We start from the raw sequence: 26,418 nt of genomic DNA, 5'->3' as shown, positions 1-26,418 counted from the left end.
TCCACCAGCTGATTATTGCTTAGTAGTTCATCTAAATGTATTGTTTTTCTCACTAAGACTGATGTGTGTTTTAATTTTTTTTTTTTTTGATTTATGTGCCTTCGTTTTACTATTTTAGAGTTTATATTCTGTCCACTAATGTTAAACTCTAGTGACTCTCTTACTTCACTCAGCTACTTACTTCCACACTACTTCACCACCTCTCCCCTTCCCTCTACTGCAAGGACATTAACCAGGCAACCTTCATAATTTTCTCTGTTTTCTCTTACAGCTTGAAGCCTTGTGCTATGACATGGGCTATCTGTCCAACAGCTACCTAGTACATCTAAAGAAATTCCCAACAGCTACCTAGTACATCTAAAGAAATTCCCAAATGAACTGAAAGAATACCCAATCGGTAGAACCTTCCCTGGACTACCTAGAAGTGCTTCCTACAGCCTCACTGTGTAGGTGATTTCCTACTGATTTTTTACTGTAACATTAACATACTATTTTGAGTGTTTGTCATATTCCTACTGTTGGGTCAGCACACCCGTGGACCTACCCTGAGGCCATCCATCCCACTCCCCCCCCCCCTATTTCCCAAGCTAGTTCAAAGATTAGGTGCAGTTCCCTATGGTTGCCACTAGAGGGGAGCAAAGCACATGGCTAGTAATCCCTGTATCTTACCTTTATAATAAACATCTCCAGAGTTGCTGTATTAACCTATTTTCAGCTATCCAACTTTAACATTATATATAGCTAACCCCCCCGAAAGGAAATAGAAGACATTAACCTATAAGTCAGTTAGGCAGTAAGACAGAATGGCTAGAAAACTAACTTACCTTAACTAAAGATTGATGCTATATTACTGCTTATTAACTCCTTTTCCCATAATAAGTAGACATAAAGGACTCCCCTAGTATTTCAAGGAATTGGGGTCTCAAAGAAGTGCCACTTACCTACTCAAAGTCTTGGAAATCGTAGTCTCCCTGTAAAACTGATTACCTCTCAGAACCTCTTAGCTCTGCCCGCTCCGTTCACCCTACGGGCTCACTCCGCTCCCCTACCCTAACCCCAATTCCCACCCACCCCCAGTGGTCCTAACCTTATACTTCCTAAACCACACCCTCTCTCCTATCCAACCTATCCCTAGCTCAAATCAATCAATTTACCTTAGCCACATCCATCCTTTCATAAATTTTAGTTATGTACTTACCATAACTTTAGATGTTTGGGACCCATCTTGCCTACATTCTGTACTGATGGGTTCGGAGCCGATCCTCGGCTCCGCCTCGGCACGCTATACTATAGAGCGAAGTCTCTAATTGGCTGAGCTATGCTATATCCCAGGATGCACCACCACTACTTCCCCAGATCTTGTTTGTCCGCACACAGTCATAGACAGTTGAAATAACATTGCCAGGTGTTTCAAGATGAAACGGCTAAACTGAACCGTCCGGTCTCTTCTGATCTCCAAGGCAGGGGAAAGGAGGGTGGGTATTAGGAATGTAGGCGAGATGGATCCCAAACATCTAAAGTTATGGTAAGTACATAACTAAAAGATGTTATGTGATCCTATCTCGCCTACATTCTGTACTGATGGGACAGCGTCCCTAGCACCTGATTCCTGGGTGGCTCACTGGAAAACACTCCTGAGAACTGTGGAACCGAAGGAAGCTCGCCCCTGAGATGCCACATCCAATTTGTAATGAGAAATGAAGGTGTGAGGAGAAGACCAGGTAGCCGCAGCACAAATGTCACTAATGGCAAGCTTGGAATGAAAGGCTGTCGAAGTAGCCATAGCCCTTGTAGAATGAGCTTTCACAGTGGTTGTAAGCTCTCTATTAGAAAGAAGGTAAGTATGACTGATACAGTCTCTGATCCACTTGGCAATGGTGACCTTTGTGACGGCTTTGCCCAATTTATTGTCCGAAAAGGACACAAACAACTGATCTGTTTTCCGTGTTTGGTGCGTCCTATCCAAGTAGAAACGCAACTGCCTGTGAACATCCAATGAATGGAAGATGTATTCCGCTCTGTCTGAGTAGTTTGGGAAGAAAACTGGGAGTTCCAATGACTGTTGAAGACAAAAACTAGAACAAACTTTGGGAACAAAGGATGGATTAGGCCTGAGGGATACTCTATCCTTATGAAAAACCAGGTACGGTGGTTTGACACATAGGGCTTGAAGTTCCGAAACTCTTCTGGCTGATGTAATTGCCACCAAAAAAGCAGTCTTCCAAGAAAGAAATTTCAAGTCACAAGTTGCTGCCGGTTCGAAGGGGGAAGAGGTCAAAGCACCTAATACGAAATTAAGATCCCACGGTGGAGCTGAATGAGAAATCGGAGGTCATAGCAGACCAGCACCTTTCATGAAGGCTTTACACAACTTATTGCTCATCAAAGGTGGGTGTATACTTTCATGAAAATTAGAAATAGCTGCTAATTGAACTTTGATGGTAGAGACCGAAGAACCTTGATTGAATAAGGAAGCTAAAAATTTCAAAACTTCAGACACCGGGACAGTAATAGGATCTAATCCCCGGAGTTGGGCCCAAATGGCGAATCTCTTCCATTTGCTGTTATACATTTTTTAGTCGAATTCTTGTGGGCCGAGGACATGATATGTATGACTTCAGAGTCCAAAACCTGGTTCCTGACTATGGTCGGAAGTGGAGGAGCCAAGCTGTTAGCCTCAACAAATGAAGGGACTGATGAAGCTGTCCAGACTGGTGAATCAAGAGATCTGGAGCCTGGTCCAGGAACCATGGACCTTCCAGTGCGTATTTCCGAAGAAAGAGCAGCCAGACTTGACGAGGCCAGTATGGGGCAACTAAAATCATCTTGCACCGCAAGTAAATCACCTTCTGGATCACCCTGGGAAGAAGGGGAACCGGAGGGAAGGCGTACAGCAGGCTGGTGGGCCAAGCTTGGACTAGGGCGTCCTTGGGAACCCCCCCCCCCCGGAACTGGGGTGAGAGAGAAGAACTGTAGACATTTCGTGTTGTGAGGAGTTGCAAAGAGGTCGCAACAAGGAGTTCCCCATCTTCTGAAGATCTGAGTTACTACTCTGTCGTTCAGAGACCACTCGTGAGGGAAGAGAATAGTTCTGCTCAGTCGGTCGGCTATCACATTGGATCTCCCCGGAATGTGTGTTGCTACCAAGAAACGGTTGGTTGCAACAACCCAATTCCATAGTCTCATGGCCTCTCTGCAAAGGGGGTAGGACCTGGTCCCTCCCTGCTTGTTCAGGTACCAGACTACTGACATGTTGTCGGACTGAACGGCAATCATGCCCTGGGGGAGGTAATTGTGTAGTGCTTGTAGCGATAGAAGCACCACCCTCATTTCCAGTATGTTGATGTGTAGGGAACTCTCGTCGGGGTGCCACTTGCCTTGGACTGACCTGCCCAGGTAATGTCCCCCCCACCCCGTCTGGGAGGCGTCCGTAGTCAGTGGCCACTGGAGGTGGAGGAACGAAGGGTCGCCCCTGATCCAGATTGGAGGAAAGAAGCCACCAACGGAGGTCCTGTTTGCACGTCTCCGTGATCATAATGAGGTGACTGAGAGGGAGATCCTGATATGACCACTGGACTGACAGGAGCCACTGGAGAATCCTCATGTGCAATCTTGCTAAGGGAACTAGGAGAATGGTAGCCGACATGGAACCCAACAGTTGTAGGACCATCCTTGCTGGGGCTCGGCGTTTGAAGAGCAATGCTCGGACTTGAGATTGTAATGTTTCTATCCTCTCTGTAGGAAGATAGACCCACATTTGCTTTGAGTCTATCTCTACTCCGATAAACCGTATGCGCTGAGATGGCAGCAACACAGACTTTGCCCAATTGAAGGTGATTCCCAGGGAGTCACCTAGAGAAATAGTGGCTGCTAGGTTTTGTAAGAGTAGACGCCTGGATTTGGCAGTTAGGAGCCAGTCGTCTAGATATGGAAACACCTGGAATCCTAGACTTCTCAGGTGAGCAGTCACCACTGCCAAACACTTGGTGAACACCCTGGGGGCTGTGGTGAGACCAAAGGGCAGTGCACGGAACTGGAAATGTCCATCTCCCAGGCTGAAGCGCAAATGTCTCCTGGACGCCTGATCTATCAGGATGTGATAATAGGCATCCTTGAGATCTATGGAGCACATCCAAACACCTTTCTCCAGCAGCGGGAGAATGGATTGTAAAGTGACCATCTGAAACTTGGACTTCTTGACAGAACAGTTGAGCTTGCTGAGATCCAAGATGGGCCTCATGTCCCCGGTCTTTTTTGGCACCAAAAAGAATCTTGAGTAAGTCCCTAATCCGGTCTGGTCTTCGGGGACCGGTTGGATGACTCCTTTTTGAAGCAGCTTCGAAATTCCCGTTGACTGGGTGGTGGGTCCGGGATTTTCCGGGATGGAGGGGGGGGCTGTGAAAAGGGAATGTTGTAACCTCCGGCAATGATTCAGAGCACCCATTGGTCCTGGGTGATATTCTCCCAGGCCTTTAAGTGCCTCGAAAAACGACCCCCGACTGGCTCCGGAGTGGCGCAGTCGGGCAATCCTTCAGGGATGCTGGAAGGTTGAGGAGCCATGAAAGGACTCGTGGTCTCCAGTGTTGCGGGGGCCCCTGCCGTCTCTGGGACGGCGTCTTCCTGAAAAATTTCCCCCTCCTCCGCGTCTAGAAGGGGGATCATCCTGCTGTGAGGGGTAAGTCTTCTGAGATTTGCGGAACCACATTTTCCCTCCTCTTCTAGCCTTGGGATAAGGCCTGAAGGGAGTGGAAAACCGTGCCCCTACGGCAGTCAAAGTCTTACCCTCTTGTTCACAGCGGGTCAAGGTGTCCTTTACCTTGGGTCCAAACAAGGAGGACCCATCAAAGGGAGCGCCGGCAAAGGAAGACTTGAAGGCCTCCGCAAAATAACACAGGCGGAGCCAGGCCCGTCTCCATAGAGCAACACCTATACCCGCCTCCCTACTCGCCCCTTCGGCCGCATATGAAATGAGCCTCATCGACGAGTTCGATATAGATGATAGGGTAGCCAACTGAGAGCTAACCGTCTGGGCCAACTGCTCAGGTAGGTTACCAGAGAGGGTATCTGACAGCTCCTTGACCAGATCCCTCTGAAGTCTGGTGAAGTGTGTAAGGTAATTCAGAGACCTTAAAGTAAAGGCCACTGAAGTAAGGGTGCACTTCCCGTACCGATCCATACTCCTGGACTCTTTATTAGGAGGGTGGACGGACGTTGAAGCCTCTGCCACATCTTGCTAGGTAGCAGATGCCACCACCAGGGCATCTACGGCCACACCTTTGGATAAGAATTCCTTCTCTGGGGGGGCTGACAAAAATTTATTAGGGCGAGCTGGCACCGGTTCCACAGAATCCGGGTGCTCCCACGCCCTTCGAGAGATCAAATCCAAGAGCTCATCGAAGGGTGGAGACACCCAGGAGGCGGAAGGCTGAGCCCCGAAGGCCTTGAGGAATACTGACTCCTCAGCGGAAGGGGGTTTGGATTGCCAGTCGCCTCGTTGTTTGAGAATTTCTAAGATGTCCACAAAGGAGACATCATCCGAGGACGACTTGGGGGACCCCTCCGCATCATCGAGGTCGGTGTCTGAGGTGAGAGACTCATCAGGCGAGTCTACGTGCTTCCTCTTACACTGTCTCTTCCTGGGAGGTTCCTCCGAAGAAGCTTCGGAAGGACCCCCAGGAAGGGAGGAATCCCCAATGGGGGTGACCTCAGGCTCCAGGGCTCTGCTGTCCTGAGACAGGGGGACAACAAAGGAACAAGTCTCCATGCCAAGGGAAGGTGCCGGAGAGATGGTGGAGGTAGCCAAGGAGGATTTGACTAAAGCACTCCTCATGGCCCTGAAGGCCGGACCCCCAGGGTCCTAGGACGGTCCGACCCCCGAGGCCACAACAGCAGAAGGCACTTCCACAGCCGAAGCACCGAGAGGGAGGCTCGGAACCGAAAGCATCAGACCTGAAAACTCACCCCCGGGGCTGACCGAGGAGGTCCGTGTACCGAACTCCGACCCGAAGGTCGGGGTTGGAGTAAGGGTCGGAGCCGACCCGAAAACCTCCACCGGCTCCACCAGCACCGACTCCAACGGTGCCGAGGCTGTTGGAGGAGGAACCAAAACAACAGGGTGGACAATCGGCTCCGGAGCCGACTGGGCTGGAGCCGATACTAACTTTTGAAAGACTGGAGACTGAAACAGCCTTTGAAGTACCCTGTCAATATCCGAATCGGACATCCTCGAGGACCGAGAAGAGACCGATCGGGCCCGAGTTGACTTCTCCGCCGGTTCCGAAAGACTGGGGGACCGGCTCCGAATAGTCTCAAGTATTATCGGCGCCGAGGGAGATTCCACCAGTACAGCAATTTCCCTTGGAGCCGACGGGGACTTCGGCGCAGAGGTAGAAGAGTCTGAGTGTGCGACCTTTCACGGCTCCGAAACCATTGGAGCCATGGAAGGTGACCCACCTCTCGATGCTTGAGCTCTCGGCTCCGAGGACAGAGGAGTCGAGGCTGGAGGCATCGAGGCAGACCGTTCCGACCTCGGCTATGAAGTCCGTGGAGCCGACGGAGAAGCCTGCCTTGATTTCTTTGCTGTCGGCTCCGACGGACTGGTCGGAGCCAAAGACTTCTTCCTGGAGGGAGAGGGGGAAGAAGATAAGGCCTCCTCAAAGGAAGGGGAGATCATCCCTTTCAATATTAATTTATTTTTCCTCTCTTGGAGGACGCGAGAAGAAAAAGCGTGGCATACACTACACGACTCTTGAAGATGCTTAGGCCCTAAGCAATAAACACAGAGCGAGTGATCATCCGTTACAGACATCTTGTGCCCACACTTGGTACATTTTTTAAACCCCGAAGGTCTATGTTCTTTTGACATCACTAGGGACAACACAAACAACCACTAGGGACAAAAAGTAAGCACTGAGAACCAAATCCCTCTAACTTAAGCAGGATTTGACCTAGGCTTCGTAACAGACAAACAGGTAAACTAACAAGGCTCTAACAGAGCGCGAGGGCAAGGCCCTTCTAACTAAAATGGGACCTAGAGGTTAATATACAGTACCACAAAAAACAAATTTTAAACAGTAATCTTTTAAACGACACTTCTAAACTAGAGCGCGAGGAAAAACTCTACTAATAAGAGCGGGAACCTAACGCTCCAAATTTCACACAACTTTCTCTCACAAAAACACTCAAGAAGTGATAAGTAGCTGTTAGAACAGCTTTTGGGTGAAAAATTAGAAAAATTCTGACAGAAAATTTGTCAGTAAAGAGTACTTAGCCCAGCCAAGTCGAGACCACGTCTATTGCTGTCAAGCGGCAAACGAGATCTGGGGAAGTAGTGGTGGTGCATCCTGGGATATAGCATAGCTCAGCCAATTAGAGACTTCGCTCTATAGTATAGCGTGCCGAGTCGGAGCCGAGGATCGGCTCCGAACCCATCAGTACAGAATGTAGGCGAGATAGGATCACATAACATCTTTTCTTTTGCTCTCAGTCCTTTACTACCTCTACCGATAATACTTTTGGCAACTTCTCTACCCACAGCATTTCTTCTCTACTACCCTGCCTTAACTTTGCACTACTTTAGACAACTTCTCTAGCCATAAAAGTTAATTTCTACTACCCTACCTTAACATTAAACAACTTCTCTACCCATTGCCTTCCTCATTCGTTACTACCATACCTAACTTTAATACTACTTGAAGACAACTTCTCTACCTATAGCACTTTTCTTCTCTACTACCCTATCTTAACTTTATATCTGATACTATTCAAGCCTAGCCCTGTCTGGCAGTAAATAGTACACATATACATAGTAATATGTCTACAACAACCAAAGCTATCTTAACCATGGTAATACTCTTAGCCACTCTTCTACCTCTCCTCACCACTACCTATCTCCTCAACTCTTTTAAAAAGGTGAATTACTACCATTTCAACTACTCTCCTAAACAAACAACTATACATAACAATACCCTTACCCATTCCCAAATAAATATCACTTCCACTTCCTGCTACTTGCTAGTTAAATATCATCGACTTACACCCATTAAATTAAACCACACCACAGTAAAAAAAATTGAAATATCTACCTAGACTTAATTCTAACAGACTTTCTGCACTAAAATCCCCAACCTTAAATGATGGTGACATCCACCCTTAACCCAGGCCCTTCTAATCTCTCTACTATACCAATTCTTTGTACCTCTCCCAACACCCTTACTACCCAGACCAGTCTCTCTAACTCCTTACAAATAGGTCATCTCAATATCCACAGTATTAACAACAAAGTTGCCCATCTCCATGCCCTTCTTGATATTCATTCCTTTGACGTCCTCCGTCTTACAGAAACCTGGTTAAACCCCACAACAAAGGATAATGAAATAATTCCCCCAGGGTACAATATACTGAGACACAACAGAGTAAAACGCAAGGGGGGAGGAGCAGCCCTACTGTATAGAAATAAACTACACATCTCTTCTATACCTTATAACCCACCTCAAGATAGTAAAGTTGAACTCTTAATCTCTAGATTTCAACTCAACCCTAGCAAAGCAATATACATAATCTGTATCTACCTACCCCCAGGTAATAACATTACTACAATAGAGGATATTCTAGGCTGGATATCTACTACTTACCCACAAGAAACTATTATTCTAGGCAATTTCAATACTGACTGGAATAGTATCAATAAATATAATCCTTCTTCTCATATTAATTTGCATGGCTTTAACCAAACAATCACCACCACTACTAGAATTAACAAACCAAACAAAAAAGAAACTATCCTAGACTGGATTCTAATCAATAAACAAGAACATACTTATAAAATAGGAACCTTGCCTGATGATGTAAGTGATGACATGCTTACTTACATCATAAGACAAAAGAATGACATTACCACCCCCAATTATAGGATTTTCCAAACCAACAAACACTTTAACCCTGTATTATTTCTAACAGAACTTAGTGCCTGTGACTGGAACCCTCTAAAAACTCTGCCTCTTGAAGAGGCTATTATATATTTCAATAACAAATTCTTAACAATCCTCGACAGGCATGCACCCAAATGATCTATTAGAATAAAGTCCAAATCTGCTCCCTGGCTCTCAAAAGATACTAGACAAAAGATATTCATTAGAAATAAATCCTGGGCTAAGTGGAGAGCAACCAGAAAGACCTCTGAACAACAAACCTTTAGACAGTTGAGAAATGCTACAAAAAAAGCAATACTCTCTGCCAAAAAAAATCTACTATTGTAAACTGCAGCAAATTCACCACAATAATCCACAAAAATTCTGGTCAAGCTTAAATAACCTCCTTCGTCCTGGCCACTCTAGCACTCGTTCCCCTCTATGGTCAGAAAACAATACCTCCCATCAAACTGCCAATGCCTTTAATACCTTTTTCACAGACACCATACAATCTCTAGCCAGTCAACTAGCCTCAGACAACTCGGATCTACCTAACTCCCCACCTGTTACTCGGCCAACTTTCCAACTACAACCCATCTCTACCTCTTACATCCAAAAACTTATCCACAAACTTGAGCCTTGTACCCCCTCTGCCGAGTTACCATCTGAATACCTTCAACAAGCAGCTAAAGTAGTTGCCTATCCTGTATCCATACATATTTAATACATATACACAAACACAAATTTATTAGCTTTTAAGTTAATTCTACAACACGTATTTTACTTCATTAGTTTTGAAAGGTTTAACAGCAGTGCATAAGTAATGTGAGCCAAGATAGGGTTGGTTGCATTTCTCAACTACAAACAAAAGAGTTTTAACACAGTAGCATGTCATTCATTTTATTGATTTAATTTACAATACAGATGATGTTTTCAGTTGAGTTGTAGTATATACAGCATCACCAGTTTTTGCATAGCTACCTGACTTTTAATTTGTTTTTAAAGAAACATGTTTTTACTTGACAGCAGATTTTTATATACATACAAAGTTTTAGAGGTGGATTTATTAAGCATTAATGAACATTATATGTGAAATTGACACCTCTTCAATGGGTTGTGTATTATGAGTTACGTTTAATTAACTAATTAATTTTACGCTCTCACGCTATAAAAAGCTGTTCTTAGTTATACTTGTCACACTTGAAAAAGCCCGGTAAGACCGGGCGAAAGCGCTTGTGGTGATTTGTGTTTTTGCACGAAATAAAGTTTTTGTTTGCTTTAAAAAAAAAAAAAAGTGGTGATTTGTGTTTTTCCACGAAATAAAGTGTTTTTGTTTGCTTTTAAACCATCTTGGTTGGATTATCATCCTTTGGATTCAAAGTGAATTTTCTAACAACTCAAAAGGAACTGTGCAAGTTTGCAAGTTAAGACGGGTAAACCTTTAACAGAGTTCTCAAGTTTTGGACCCGAAAGGTTTTTCGTTTTCTTGGTTTTTGTTCGGGTCTTCTGGTTTTTTGATTGGTTATCCTGTATCCATCCTGATAAACCATACCAAAATTGAAGGAACCATTCCAGATCTCTGGAAAATATCCATTATCCCCTTACATAAAGGGGGTAACTCTAACAACTATTATAACTACAGGCCTATAGCTCTCCTTTCACCATTAGCAAAGATTATGGAAAAATGTATCCACCATCAGCTAAAGGACTACTTAACTCAACATAACATTCTAGCAAACTGCCAGCATGGTTTCAGGCCTTTTCATAGTACCACCTCAGCTCTATTATCCTTCACCAACTCCATTAACAACAACCGTAATAACAGCATCCTCTCATCAGCACTCTATCGACCTGTCAAAAGCCTTTGACATGGTTAACCACCCCCTACTCAAATATTCTGTCATCCCTCTCTCTAGATGCCAAAGCAATTCTCGGGTTCAAGTCCTACCTTAGTAACAGACAACAGGCGGTTCTTTGGGAGAATCAACTATCATCCCACCTGCCAGTCTCCCTTGGAGTCCCTCAGGGCTCTATTCGGGGTCCTCTTCTTTTCTCTTTATTCATCAATGACCTTCATGTAGCTATCCCTCAAGCCACCTGTATACAATATGCTGATGTTTCTACGATCATATGCTTTGCCAACTCTGTATCTGAACGTCTTTAACCCAGACAGCTTTCAACACAGTAGAGTCATGGTTCTTAAAATGGTGCTTTCTTTTGAATGCCAAAAAGACTAAGCTACTACTGTTTACACCAAAGAGTATGTCCTCCCCCATAGATTTCTCCATCCGATCCAATAATGGCACCCTTATATCCCACGACTCTACCACCAAACTAATAGGAATCACAATTAATAACCTCACCTCTGATAATCACATTAATAACACCATTACGTCTGTAAATAAAAACTGGGCTCCCTATATAGGATAAAACCCTTCTTAACTCCAACAGCCAGAACTACTATTGCCCATTCCTATCTAATTTCAACTCTTCTTTATGCTGCACCCATTTACACAAATCTAAAAAAAAAGAATCTTACTACACTAGCTAACTCCTACAATAGTATTGCTAGATTTGCTACTGGAAACCCATATAGAACTCACCACTGTCTTAACCTTCATCAGCTAGACTGGCTCGAACTAAAAAACATTCTGATACTTTCCCAACTTACCATTGTTCATAGGATTTTCTACCAACCCAACAACACACCAATACTGAAAAACCTTACAGCACCCTATAGAAATCTTAATTCCTTACGCACTTCCAACAAACTTCGAGCTAGCACCACCAAGTCTAATAATTTGGCTGGGGACTCCTTGTTCTCCAATACCGCTGAAAAACAATGGAACCTCTTGCCATCTGACCTAACCTCACTATCCTCCCTGACCTAACCTCACTATCCTCCCTGCCACTCTTTAAACAAAGTCTCCAGAAACACCTTAAAACTCACTGGCTATGCCCTTGCTGTTACCCAGACTAATCTTCTGGATTCTTCTGCTGCTATCTCTAGACTTCCTACTTTCTTCCACTCTTTGTCTTCCCCTCTGAAGTTGTAGCACCTATATGCAATCTGAACTACTTAGGTTTTGTATGTATCCTTGAAAGTAGTATTCTTGCTTATCTTTATATTTCTTCCTTTTTCTACTACTACTACTGCTTACCCCCTTGGAAGTAGTAACTGACTGGAGTAAACTAGAATAACTGATGATATGAATGTATCTTAATGTATTGGTAATTGCCTCAGTTATTCACACTGTAAAAATGATTTATAGGTGTATTATGTTTTAATGTAATTCGTTTCATACTTTTACCCATTATTCAAATTGTAATACTTTTTCTTGTACATTGTAAAACGTTTTGTTGTTTATATGTGAAGCTTTTCTCCCCGGGCCTGTGCTGAAAATGGATATATATCCAGCTGGACCAGCCCGGTCAACAAATGTAAAATAAAATAAAATAATAAATAAAATGAAGCTCTAGACCTGGAGATTATATACCCTTTGTAAATTCTGGGGAAGGTATGCAACATAGACCATGATGCTGCAGCACACACTTCATATACTTTAAAAAAAAGGGCAGTACAGACTGAAGTACATGTTTTCTTGGCCTCTTCCCATTCTATTACCTTTTTTCCTCAGTAGTTATTTGCTCCCAATACCTTGGTTCCTTTGTCAGTTTTCATCCAGTAAATTCCAGCCCTCTCTTGCGCATTCTCTGTACCCCTTAAATGCAGTAATCCCTATCAGCAGAATTTCCTTTCTCCATTCTTGTGTTAGCTTAGTTCTTAGAATACTTTCTGCTACATTATGAATATAATACTCTGTATAGCAGTTGTTATTCTCCTTAAGGACTGCTCTGAAAATCCCATTCTCATTTTTTTGAATCCGCCCATTTAATCATCCCTTTCCACATTGAATTACAACTTTCTGCTAATGTTATGTATATGAACCTTAACTCTACAGCTCTAAAATATCCCTTAAAATCAGGCAGTCCTAAACCACCCTTTTCTATTGGTAGGATCAACTTATCCCATTTGACCTTTGCCCTCATTCCCCTCCTAGATAAACTCCTTCAACTCTGTATTAATTACTATCCACAGTTTCTCCTCTGGTTGACAAAAATATGTCTGACCGGTGTATAAAACTAAAGGACTAAACATTTTCGCTGCTTTTATATTGGTAACCATACCCACAAACAGGAACTTCCAGTGTTGCAGGTATTTTATTTTTGTTTAGTCTCTTCCCACATATCCTTAGCTACATCTAATCACAGATCTGTTTTTTCCTGGGTGATAAAAACTCTATGAACTGATGTGTCCAGGGAACACCCAAGGATAACAATCCTGTGGTGAATCAGATAAGACCTCTTTAAGTGCTCTTGGAATCCCAGCCTACGTAGGAAATCTTGTACCCAAAAAAGATTCCTGACACACAAAAAAGGCTCTACAAATTAAAAAAATGTTGTCAAAATAAGAGCAATGTGAATTCCTTGCAGTCTGCAGTAAGCTATCACAGGAGTCAGACCTTTGAGAATACCCTTTGTGAAGCAGTTAGTCCAAAAGGTAACCTAGAGAACAGATAAGGTGATCCACACACAGAAAACCTTAAGAAACTTCTGAAATCTGGATACATAGTAATGTGATCATATGCATCTTTTAAATTTGAGGTCACTAGAAACTCAAATGGGGAATACGAGGCAAGTAGTTGTGAAAAGAAAGCATTTTGAACTTGGGTACCAACACATACAGATTCAAAAAGGAAAGATACAGAAATGGTCTCCAAGAATGTTCCTTCTCTGACGTAAGAGACATCTTGGAATAAAAAAAAACTTTACCTAACTGATGAGGAGGGACAGTTAACATCACCCCTTGAGCAAGCATATGCAGAATGACAGCAGAGAACAAAATAGCCTGGTTAGTCAGGTGAGGAGGAATCCCAGAAAAGGAGGGACAGACTTCCACTGCCATCTTTCACTTTAATGGCTTACTCTCAGAACCCAGTCAAACTCTTTTCAAAGAGAGAAATGGAGGTTCAGACTTTCTGGAAGGAATAAGGGAGTGATGGGGCAGGGTGGGATGGTTTGAAAGTCCTTCATATTGTCATTCAGACTTATTAGGCTGCCCTTGGTCGGAGGGAGTTCCTGCTTTTGCTTCTTTTTAAACATTTGCTTGTCAACTGTTTGCTGGGACTATTTATTTTGCTTTTTAAAAAAAGTTGTAGAGTGAGCAGTGAATCCCTTTGCAAATTTGGATGAGGAGGGCTGAAAAATCTGAGAGATTCCTTGAATCAGCTATCCTCTCCCATCACACATTTTATTGACCTCTACAAAGGGTCCAAAAGCTAGTTCTATATTCAAGGAGAATTCCAATTTCATTTTTGACATCCTCTGTAAAGTTTTAAGAATTCAGACAGGAAAGCCTCCTCATAACAGATCCAATGGCAGTAGTCCTGGAGATGGCTTCAGCAGAATTCTGTGAACATTTCAACAGTAGGTAGCCAATCGAGAAACCAAGTTACACAAAACAGACTTTTCCTAGAGAGTAAACAGATGCTAAAACGTTCCTCATATTTTCACGAGGCAAGTATGAACCTCAACATTTGAGCTTGAGAGTTGCAAATTCTAAAAACGAGTGTTCCGAAGAATATACTTTCCCCCCATATCTATTAAAAACCTTCCCATCCTTGTCAAAAGGAAAGAAATGAACATTAACCAATTGTTTAGCAGCAGTTGGATTCACTAAAGCAATATCTGCCAGATCTGATACGGCTTGAATATATAAAAGCTTAAACGATTGAGACACCTTATGCAGTCTACCTTTTGTGGGGCACCAAGCCACTGTCAGGGAAATTGCAAGCTGTGACAAAAGCACTCTCCAAAGTAGAGAGAACAGGAGGAATACGAGTAAGTTGTGGAAATTCCAGTTGTAACAAATAAAAATTTGGGTGTGGCGCAGTGATGCAGCAGTTAGTACTGTCACCTCATAGCATGAGGTTCTTCGGTTCGATTCTTGGCTGGGTGTCTCCTGTGTGGAGTATGCATGTCCTCCCTGAATTTGTGTGGGTTTCCTCTGGGTGCTCCAGTTTCCTGCCACATACCAAAGACATTTGTTTGGAGCATTTCTCCCCGGGCATCCTCTGAAAATGGGTTCTGTCCCAGTCCGATGTGATCAGTAAATAAATATTTAATAAATACTGCAAGTTTTGTGATTGTAAGTAGGCCCTAAGCAAAGCAAGCACTGCATGTGACTATCTTTATGCGGAATTTGTCTTCCACAGTGGCATTTGCCTTTTCTAGATGACATATAAAGACCCCACAACAAAAAACAGCAGTAAATAAGAAAAGAAAACCCCAATGGGGCACTTATTTGAATGGCTTGATATACCAGCAAACAACTCCGGCAAACAGAGAGAGACGATCGAAGATGGCATTCAGACTAGCAGCACAGAAGTTCTGAGGATGGTACGTTCGGATGTCGCTTTTATGCCCTACGTACGCGAGGAGCATGCGTACTATGTACAGTGTACCTTAGGCAGTAAAAGGCTTTGGTATACTGGCTGGAGGTCAAGCCACCCTTCGTAGGAATCCCTCATATTAGGAATATTGCAATAGAATAGAATAGAAGAACATGTAACTATTATCAGAGCAGAAGCCAAAGTAGCACTAGTTGCATAGAAGGTTAAAGAAACAGATCACAGTGGTTTGGGCATATGTGAAAGAAAGCAGAATACAATTTGGCAAAAAGGATTTGGGAGGGACAGGCAGAAGGCAATGGTAAACAAGGACTCCAGCAAAGGGATGGATGGATTGTGTGAAAGACCTGTGACAGTCTGAGAAGACTTCTCTAGACCCATCAACAGTCTCCAGCTCATTCTGTGGGGATCCATGTTTTGCCCCTGGAGCCTACTGCCATCAGGCTGTGCTGTATGCTGGTAGGAGATGTTTATGCAACAGAACTACAAGGTGCTCAAGAGAGAGACAGGTGACAAAAAGGTTTATCCAACACCCTGACCTCATGTGGAAAAAATGGGAAATGAGAGGTTTGGGTGACACCTCAGAGAAGTGAGGTTATACAACTACACGTCTTCCCATCACGGAAAATTTTCTACCTGGTAGATACAACTTTAACAATATCTTCTCTTTTTCATATCAAGTCAGAAATTCTACAAACACGGATCTTGGTTTCCCATACTTAACTTCTGAAACTGCAGTTATTTCTCTGAGCTATTTCCAAAGTGTCTTTTGCAAAACCAGTCCACTCCATCATCTTGTTTTCATGTATTCCATCAAACTAATTTTTCTTCACACTTTAATGCCCCATACAGCCCTTACATTTTTAGAAATACTTTCTACTCTGGGTCTGTTTTCCTGAGGTCTGTCTTTCAGATATTCCTTTACAAATACTGTGATGCTGTCATCTATCTTAAAGCCTACGGCAATGAAAACAGGTATTCCCTATAATTTGAGATATGTACTGTACATCTTTACACCATCTTTCAATAAGGGTATGAATATCAATATTCTCAGAGCAAATAAAAACTTTAAATCGCACATTTTGATACTGAGATTTCTAGCATCTAGTAAAGCTACCTTTACCTCTGACTTTTTTAATCTTGTCCACATTTATATTTTTTCTTTTCTTCTTCTATTTTTTTTCTTTTTTAATTTGAAGACATCTAAAAAGACACTGTGAAAATAGAAAAACTTCCTGTTCAGGACCTACACACCCACAGAAGAGGGATTTTGAAGCCCACTGGTGCAAAGCACTTTTTCTTACTGAACATCTCAGTCCAGACTGACAGGTACTATATCCCATGCATATTACACAGCATGTTCTGTTTTGATATTCGGGTATCATACACTGTGACTGTAGGGGTCTGATAAGCAGATGTTTGACAATCCTACCATGTCATGTCATATACCCAAGGTAATGGACCTTCTTTGACTGTTTACTCCAACATAATCAAAAACAATGTCACAATTACCTTTAATTCTTTTTGACACAGTTAAGATGTACCCAATGTTGGCTCCAGATAGGTATGTCATTTTCACAAAGTTCTTGCCAAGTACATTAAGTAATGTGTTTATTGTATACATAGTGAAGTAATCCAATGGGTTTCAAAGTCTGGCTTGTTTTATTTTTAACCTTGGGTATTTTGTTATTGTGGATTCTCTCTATTGTCATGGTATGGTGACAGAGTGTGTGATAAACTACAGCCAAGTAGGAAGTCTGTTTAAAAACTGTGCAAGTTTAGTTTTTATGTAATTTGCATTACATAATGGAGTTTCTGCCCCTCTATAAATATATACTTCACAGTAGTAGCTAACCAGGTCAACAGAGGAAATAAACAAATGGATTCCAAGATTATATTATGGCAGGCTGTCACTTCCTATCCCAAAAGTATGATGCAAAAACAGCTAGCCGACATACTGCTGCACAAAAAGGCATGCCTAAAACTGCCAGGTGGCACTGTAGCAACTTATCACTTTAGAATGTTGGTTCACCTAGAATTGATATCTGATGGCTTGAAATGTTAATTCTGTGAGGTGGCCTAGGGTAGCAGACTGACATTATAATCAAGCCTCCACCAAACATTTGGGTAGAATTATAATAGGGTGGCAGTAATATCAAAACCACTGCACTAGTATAATGATCACAAACAACTCAAACAGTATGTCACAATCATAACAACAAATTACCAACTCAAAAGTTCTTACCAGTAGGTTGTTATTCAGTACATCAAAGTCACTGTATCTTCTTATAATCTGCAAGAAAAAAAGGCACATCTTTATCTTTTGTTCTTTGTATGCAGTCAAAACATGAAATGGTTTAAAATGATAAGCAACCTCTGGGCATTAAGGAACCTTAAGTACAGGGAGGCTGCTACTCTAATAAGCAGAAGGGATTTTTTAAAAATTTCTTTACTTTGTTAACTGGGGTAATGGACAGACTCCAAACGGAACCAGTTCAGCCACAGCCCAGGAGAACAACAGTGTAAGAGCATGACAGTGTGTACATTTCTAATGTACAATACAAAGTACAAGTTTACCAGAAAAAGGAAAAAAAATAGGAAGTATAGCACTGAGCATGTATCAATTTCTGTCTCAAATGAGATAATGGCATATATATCAATATTCAGTTCACAAAAGCACTGTAAGCCGTACTTTTACAACAAACTGGTGTACACATTTATAATATTGGTCAGTATTAAATATTATCAATAAGGATTAAAACAGAGGAAAATACTATTTCGGTTAAAGAGATAAGACAGGTAATATAACTAAGTATAACTATGTTATGGGGGGGTGAGAGAAACTGGAATGTGTCGCTCTCTTCTTAAGAGGAGCTGCAAATGTCTGGAAGTGTTGCAGTCATGGACATTAGGGATTTTCATCAGAAATGAATCCCATTTAGTGAGTAGTAAAGTAGAGAAGGCAGAAGCTTGCTGTTCTGGAGAAAGTACAGGTGTGTACACTTACCATAAATGTAGATGTTCGAGTGTATTCACTGTTGCAGTCCTCACATTTGGGTTATCCCTGCCAGGGTAGTCCTCAGCCGGCCTGAATACCAGAGACATAGTATTTCTGCGTCAGTTGCGGTCACTTGAGGACTGACGTCAGGTCATCAGTGGTATAAAGTAAGGCAGCCGACACCATTGCATCAGTTTTTCATGCCCTAACCTGTTAGAGCTCCCAAAGTAGAAGGCCAGGTTCTGGTTGAAGAGCCCCACAAGTGGAAAATAAATACTAATATGTCCCTTGTAAGGTAAGGAGAACAACAAGGAAGAATGGTAAAAAGAGAAAAAGAAAAAAGAAGGATGGAGGTAGAGAAACCGGGACTGCAGCAGTGAATACACTCAGAAATCTACATTTATGGTAAGTGTACACAACTGTACTGTGTTCTTCATATTTCACTGCTGCAGTCATCACATTTGGGTAGATTCCCAAAGCTGAGGAAATGGGTGGAGGCAATCAAGGAAGCTAGGGGTTGGCTAGGACGCCCTGCAAGACTGCACAGGCAAACCCTGCCCTGGATTTGGAGAGGAGAGGGTAGGAGCGAGTCCCTCCCTGCTTGTTGATGTACCACATCACAGTGGTGTTGTCTGTTTTGAGCAGGAGAACGCCTGAAGAGAGAAGGGGTTTGAAAGCTATCAAGGAGTGCTGCACAGCCATCATCTTTTTGACTGATATGCAGGGGGATTTGCTATGGGCTCCATTGGCCCTGTATGCACCTGCCATCCAGGTGTGCACCCCAGGCATAGTCTGATGCATCTGTGGTGAGGGTCTGGGTGGCAGGGTGTGAGAAGAAGGGAAGTCCCTTGTTGTGGGAGCATGCTGTTGCCCACCAAAGAAATTCCTTTCTGAGGCAAGGAATTATTGGTAGAAGAGTTTCCAGGTCTTGAGAGTGTTGACACCAAAGGCTCTTTAGGTACCACTGAAGTTTCCTCATATGCAGTCTGGCATATAGAATGGGGAGTATGCAAGATGCCATGAACCCCAGAGCTTGCAGGATTTTCCTTGCAGAAAGCTGGGGCCTGGTGGCCAGTTGAGAGAAGTAGGCTGGCAGGAAAATTTGTTTCTCTGGTGTAAGGTATGCCATCTGGGATGCTGTGTCCAGACTCACTCCCAGGAAGATCCTTTGGGTGGGCACCTGTTTTGATTTCTTTTCGTTGCTTGTGTACCCGAGGGAGGTTAGAAGGCTCTTTACAAAGGCCAGGTGTTTGAGCAGCTTTTCCTGGCTGTCTGCCTGAATAAGGCAGTCGTCTAAGTAGCAGTAAATTTGAATATTTCTTTGTCTGCAAAAGGCAATGGCCGGAGCCAGGCATTTTGTGAAAACTCTGGGAGCAGTAGATAAGCCAAAGGAAAGTGGAGAGAACTGAAAGTGTTGAGATCCTGCCCTAAAGTGGAAGACATTTTCTGCATGATTCCATAATAGGAATGTGGAGGCAGGGCTCTTTTAGATCCAGGGTGGCTAGCCAAGCATCCTTGGACAGCATGGGTAGCAGCTGCTGGGGGGTGAGCACTTTGGGATCACCAGGAAGGTGTTTAGAATGGATAGATTAAGGATGGGGCACCATGTGCCCTCTTTTCTGGTTTCCAGAAAAAGTCTGGAGTAGAAGCCTTGGCCTATCTGTTCTGCAGGAACGTGCTCTACTGCCCTCAAAGAGAGCAGGGAATGGATTTGCTTTTGAGCCTCTGCCCACTGATTTGGTGGTAGATCTGGGAACCCTTTTGGGGTTGGAAGGTTGTGGAAGGAGGAATTTGTATCCCTGAGACACAATGTTCAGAATCCAGTGGTCCTTGGTAACGGTGGCCCAGGTGCTTGAGAGAAAGGAGAGTTTTCCTCCTAAGGGTACGTGAAGGTGGGCAGAGGGGAAGTCGGGAGGAGGTGAGTCATTGCAAGTTCTTACCATAAGGGGGTGGCTTACAACTCCCTGGTTTTGAAGTGGAGGTAGTCGACTGCTTAGATCTCTGCATTCCCTGGGGCTGGGGAGGGGGGGGGGTCTGCTTCCATGGGACCTAGGCTGGGCCTGTTTACTCGGAGCAGGAAAGGACCAGTGCTTGGAGGGAAAATGCCTGCTAAACCTAGGGGGCTGGACCTGTAAGAAATCTTTAACTGTTTGCATACATTTTGCTTTTTCTTCCATCTTTTTTAAGACCTCTTCTGCCTTACTGCCAAATAAGTTATCTTTGTGCAAGGGTGATTTGACATCGTCTGGTATGGGTTATTTCTTCAGCCACGCATGTCTTCTAATGATAGATCCAGTGACCGCTGCCCTGCAAGAAGCTTCTAGGGCATCAAAACCACAGTGCAAGGTGTGTTTAAATACCTGACTTGCAGAATGCATTAAGTCTTGTAAATCTTTACATTCTGCCCAAGCAGGAAAGGAGGACATTTTTTGTTTAAGGAATTCCAAGGTATTTTGCTGATATTTAAGCATATGGAAGTGACAATTTAGTGCCCTGATAGCAAGAGTAGCCGAGGTGTATACCTTTTTACCCCATCTGTCGCCCAGAAATCCCTGTCTGAGGGGATGGGATTCTTAGCAGAGGTTGCTTTAATCCCTTTTGGCCCTTGAGAAATGATCTCAGGGTCAGCTGTTGGATTTTTAAAAAGATATTTGTGTAAGTCAGGGACTCTGTAATACTGGTCTGGTTTTCTAGGAGCAGGAGGTAGGGCATCAGGAGTCAAGCTGAATTCAAGGAAAACATCATCCACCACATCTAGGACTGGGGGGATGGCCAAGGGTCTGTGTTGCAGAAGATCTAGGAATTCCCCGAGTCTCTTTTTAGACTGAGGGTAGTCCTGACCCTCCCACTGGAAATGCTCCCTTAAAGTATGCAGGGTTTCCCCAAAGGAAAAATCCTCTGGGGGAGAGGCTGAAGGAATTAAATTCCTCTGCATCAGAATCCTCATAAGTGGAGATGGGCTGCATGTGTTCATAGTCAGATGCATCAGATTCATCTGACTCTTGTTCAGAGAAAACTACTGGGGACAGATCTTTTTCTTTTTGAGGGGGTAGCTTGGCTTCCTGTGATCAACATGATAAGGTCTTCTGCCATTATAAGCATTTGAGACTGAGGCAAGGTAGCAGGCGCCTGAGAGTGGGTAGTCATTTTCTTGGGTGTGGTTTGAGCCCTGGACCTAAGAAACTCAGTTGTTTTCGAACAAACAGTAGTTGCGAAAGAAGATGTCTGTTTGTGTCAAGATTCGGTGGTGAGAAGGACCTCTTCAAAAGTCAGTGCCTGCTCAGCTGCTCCGGACCCATCCAAGGTAGACAGGACCGCAGGATCCTTAACTGAAGTGGGCATCAGGGGCTGCAAAAACACCCGAGTACCAGAGTACTGATGACTAGCTTAACGGAAACGTCTTCGGAAGGTTTGGACATGTGCGGTCTGTCTCTGTCTTTATCTTTACGTTTTTTCAGAAGATCTGCTGTCGGATAGCTTACGAAGCCATATCGAAATTAGAGGACTGTAAACGAAAATATCTGGCTACAATAAGGGCCCAACAACAGATAGTTCTGGCGTTAAAAGCACAGAAGTGACAACAGGGGACGTTGTGGTCTGGGCCGAGACAAGTGACACAGTAAGAGTGGAATTCTCGGTGTGGTATTTGCTTTCCACAGGCAAGGCAATTATCACCTTTTTCTGACATCGGTTAGTGCAAGAAAAAAGGATCCCCAATGGGGTACTTAGCTTTAAATGACCAACTTCAATTCGGAAACGAAACTCAGGTAGCGGCCGACCGGCACTCATACGAACTGCTTCTGCTTCGAGCTCCATGGCAAGAAAGACTGATGCAATGCAGTCAGCTGTCTTACTTTATACCACTGACGACCTGATGTCTGGCCTCAAGCGACAGCAACCGATGCACAAATACTAAGTCTCTGGTATTCGGGCCGGCCAATGGATACCCTGTTAGGGATAACCTAAATGTGATGACTGCAACAGTGAAGCACGAAGAACATCAGTACTGTTGGACTGACTGAAGTTGATACATGGTAGACTAAAAAGCTGGCTACAATAAGCCCAGATAAAACCTAATGCAGGAAATTAACATAAAAACATCATATGTTAATGTTTCAAGTATGTTAGCAAATATGTTAGTTACACTGGACCCAATAAATTCATCTCACGCATTAAACTGAAATGCAAAATCATCATAAATGAATGCTTCAAGTATAAAAGTGGATTAACAGTTCCTGTACCTACTGCCCTCTGCCACACCACAGAGTCATTACCTGCTGCTTATGTGCTTTTCCTTTTCAAAGTTCATTTAAATCAGTTCTACTAGTGTTTGGTTTGTAGTACCCTATTAGCAGTGCTATCACTTACTGGCACAGACTCCCTAGAGTTAGAATTTTTTTTTTTTAAAGAAATCTTCCAACAGCATTAAAGTGAATTTACAGATATTCTGAAATGTACCTTAGCACTACAGCATGCAATGCATAACCACCCCCCATAACAGAGCTTCCCCCATCATGAAACATTCTGATCATTACATTTATATATAAAATTAATTTTAAAATTTGCAGTTTCCCTCTACTGATGTCACTGAGGAAAAACAATTAACTTTAATCTCAGTGACATTGGTACAGGAAAAGTGTCTGTTGCATCCATAGACTTTAATGGGTGTACCACTGTGCATTTGTGAAGGTGCCCTAAAGTGTATGGAGGTAGCTCATGTTACCCTATGGCAATATTACGACTGGAAAAGATCATTTTGGGGGGCTGTGGTTTAATAAAAAGTTTATGAACCTTTTTTATTAAAAAGTGGCCCAGAAAAGTAAGGAATAGCAAGCAGGAAAATCCATTGTAGCACTTGACTCATTAAATGCAGCACTGTGGGTCTAGTTTCGTTCATTGAAAGTACACCCTACCAAAACTAAAAAAAAGCAGACTCTGTTTCAGTGAATGTTCATTTTCGAGAAACAGACATTACTGAATTAGGTCTGGTGATTCGGGGATCTTGTGGAATGACAGGTAAGGTACAGGAGTGGAAGATGTAGAGCATTTGCTGCTTGGTTATGTAGATCGCGGTACAATGTGAATAAGGAAATGCACCCTACTCCCCACTGTAGTGCGATCTTGGGAGTTAGTATATGTAATCAGCGGGGATGTGAGGGGTGCACGGGGGCTTGTCCCCCTGCAGAAATGTGCTAGGATTTATTTTCATTATTACGTGCTTCGGTAATGTGTGTTTTGTGAAAGTGCATTTTCGTGAAATTGCACTTTCGTTGAAACAGACTCGGCTTTTTCAGTTTCAGTAGGGTGTACTTTCGATGAATGAAAGTAGACCCAGCACTGTATATAGAAACATTTGCAAGTTACTTTAAATATGTGCTAAGAATGAAATAAACAAACAGGGTAATTTATTGTTTGCTCCTATTCTCTGAATTATCTAACAGTCTTTAAAGGTGGCGGATTAAAACATTAGAGAGTACTCATTTGGTGATGCTGTTTATGTAAAAGTTTACTTTAATAAAACGAAATCTGAGGTATACTGCAAGCAGACACTACAGATATTGTATTCTAATAGATGGTGTCATTGCTACTTTATCTATGCATCTCGGTGCATTTTTACTTGCTTTGAATTGTACAGCACTCAAAGAATGCTTGTCTGATCATGCTTTGTGTAAGCTCTAACAATATTCTATCTGGAGCTTTAAACAGTCTCAAGCTCAGATTTTTTTTTCTGGAAACATCTTTATATCTTCTTACTAATCAGTGGCCTCTTACTAGTATTAAAACATCCTCAGATAAAACGACAGCTAAGCATCTGATAATAACCAATTACACACCATACTACACAGGCAAGAAGAGAGGCTCAAAAACCATAGCCTCTTTGAAACATTCCATACCAAGTAGTTGTAAAAAAACGCTCAAGATTTCTTTTATCAAGTCTTTAAAGTTCCATTATCATCATCATTTTCTAGGCCACTTGTCCCAATGAGGATTGTAGTTCTAGCAAGCTGAACAAGGTAGACCAGACATCCCTAGACTCATCAGCATTTTCCAGCTCATTCTGTGGGGATCCAAGTTTAGCCCCTGGAGCCTACGGCCAGCAGGTTGTGCTGTATGCTGGTAGGAGATGTTTATGCAACAGCACTACAAGGTGCTCAAACCACCTCAACTGATGCCTCTCAACATGAAGGAGCAGGGGACTAGGTTCTGATATCCTCCAATTTCATTATGACAGCTCAAAGACTGGAAATACAGAATTTATCTACCCAGCAACACAGACTATTCCTCCTGAATGTCCCTTCTTATACAATTTCAGAAGAAGATTAGGGTAAACCAGCAATTTAATAACACAGGTGCTTCTGTTAATGAAGAGATGCAATCTGAGGATGGCCATCTGGTAGCAGGTATGAGCAGAGGGAGAACTCTGGCTCCATTACTAATATTTATAAGCAAAATGCTATAAAGGCAGAAGGCAAGCACAAAGCAGCTAAGACAGTGACAGAAGCGCCTGGCATTTAAGGTTGGTAGCTGGGGTGAGTCGTAACTTTTTAATTACTGAACTGTATTTGCTCAAGAGGCTTCCTGAATTAAGAACACAAGCAGCCTCTGTGGCAAAATGTACACTATTAAAGTTTACCAGGGTAGGTGAAAGCATAGTAATATTTCAAATGCTGGACTGATCCATCATTTTATAAGGGACTACAGGTTCAAAGAAATGACTTTGTGCTATTACTGTAGTACATGGTTGGCATTTTTGACATTGGGCGTGGTGGGGGGGGGGGGTTTACTGCAATACATTAGAGGGCTATATTTTCCAATATTAAACAGAAGCAAGGCAGATAAAGTACAGTTTTGTACCTACCATAAATGTAGATGTCCGATAGGTATGCAACTGCAGTCCTGACATATGGGTTGTCCTGCCTCAGGCAGCCCTTCGGTCGGCCGGATTCCAAAGTCTGGGTCCGGCGGCTGATGTCGCCTTTCCCGACGCCAGAGCCTGGGGTATAAAAGCATCAGCCGACGCCATCTTCTTCAGTGTTTCTTGCCCCAGATGCCAGGTGCCCTCTAAGGAAGGCTAAATTTTGAAAATAGAAAAAATTCCAGACAAGTACAACAACATAAAAACAAATACACCATAAAAGATTACCCCAGGTAGCTAAAATGAGGGGTAGAAACCCAAAAGAATACCACAGAGGGGTAGGTGGGAGGGAAAACCTGACTGCAGTTGCATACCTATCGGACATCTACATTTATGGTAGGTACAAAACTGTACTATGTCCTTCAAGGATGCAACTGCAGTCCTGACATATGGGTTGAATACCATAGCCAACCTGGGGTGGTAGGCACTAAGACAAAGATGGTGTAGCTAAAATGCCCTGCAGGACTGCAGAAGCAAACCCTGCTCTGGATCTGGAATATAAAGGCAGGTTGTAATGTTTGGAAAATGTATGCACGGAGCTCCATGTAGCAGCTTCTAAAATGTCCTTTGTTGCCACTCCTCTTAAAAAGGCTGTGGAGGTGGCTGTAGCTCTGGTGGAATGTGGCCTGATGTCAGCTGGCACAGTTTTTCCATGAAAAGAGTAGCAGAATTGAATGCAATTTCCAATCCATTTAGAAATTGTCTGTTTGGAAATTGCTTTTCCCTGCAATCCAGCAGCGCAAGCTACAAAAAGCTGGGCAGATTTTCTGAAAGACTTTGTTCTGTCCAAGTAGTAGCGCAACTGTCTGTGTATGTCCAAGGTGTGCAGAAGTCTCTCTCCTTTATTTTGAGGATTGGGAAAGAAGGTAGGCAGGTGAATAGCTTGATTCAGGGACACCCTGGATACCACCTTTGGCATGAATGACGGATTGGTTCTCAAAGAAACTCTGTCCTGATGAAAAATGAGAAATGGTTATACTGCCATAAGGGCCTGTAGCTCAGAGACTCTTCTTGCTGAGGTTACTGCCAGAAGGAAAGCTGTCTTCCAAGACAGAAATTTCAACTCTGAAGATGCTGCTGGTTCAAAGGGAGGAAGAGTTAATTTTTCCAGCATGAAGTTGAGGT

General features: G+C 43.1%; 1 protein-coding gene across 5 annotated transcripts in view; it reads right to left on the bottom strand.

Annotated features, from left to right (window-relative positions):
* Positions 1-26,418, bottom strand: part of PXK (PX domain containing serine/threonine kinase like) — a 1,650,359-nt gene that overhangs the window by 1,375,260 nt on the left and 248,681 nt on the right. For all 5 annotated transcript variants that reach the window (XM_044078801.1, XM_044078798.1, XM_044078800.1 and 2 more), the window contains exon 3: positions 17,625-17,672. In XM_044078801.1, coding sequence (XP_043934736.1) covers positions 17,625-17,672 — 48 coding nt within the window. The remainder of the gene's footprint in view (positions 1-17,624; positions 17,673-26,418) is intronic.

This window comes from Protopterus annectens, chromosome 7.part1 (assembly GCF_019279795.1).
Source record: "Protopterus annectens isolate FY-2018-M chromosome 7.part1, PAN1.0, whole genome shotgun sequence".
Classification (NCBI taxonomy): domain Eukaryota; kingdom Metazoa; phylum Chordata; order Ceratodontiformes; family Protopteridae; genus Protopterus; species Protopterus annectens.
The sequence above is the reverse complement of the archived record's forward strand: the minus strand, read 5'-3'. Positions and strand labels throughout refer to the sequence as shown.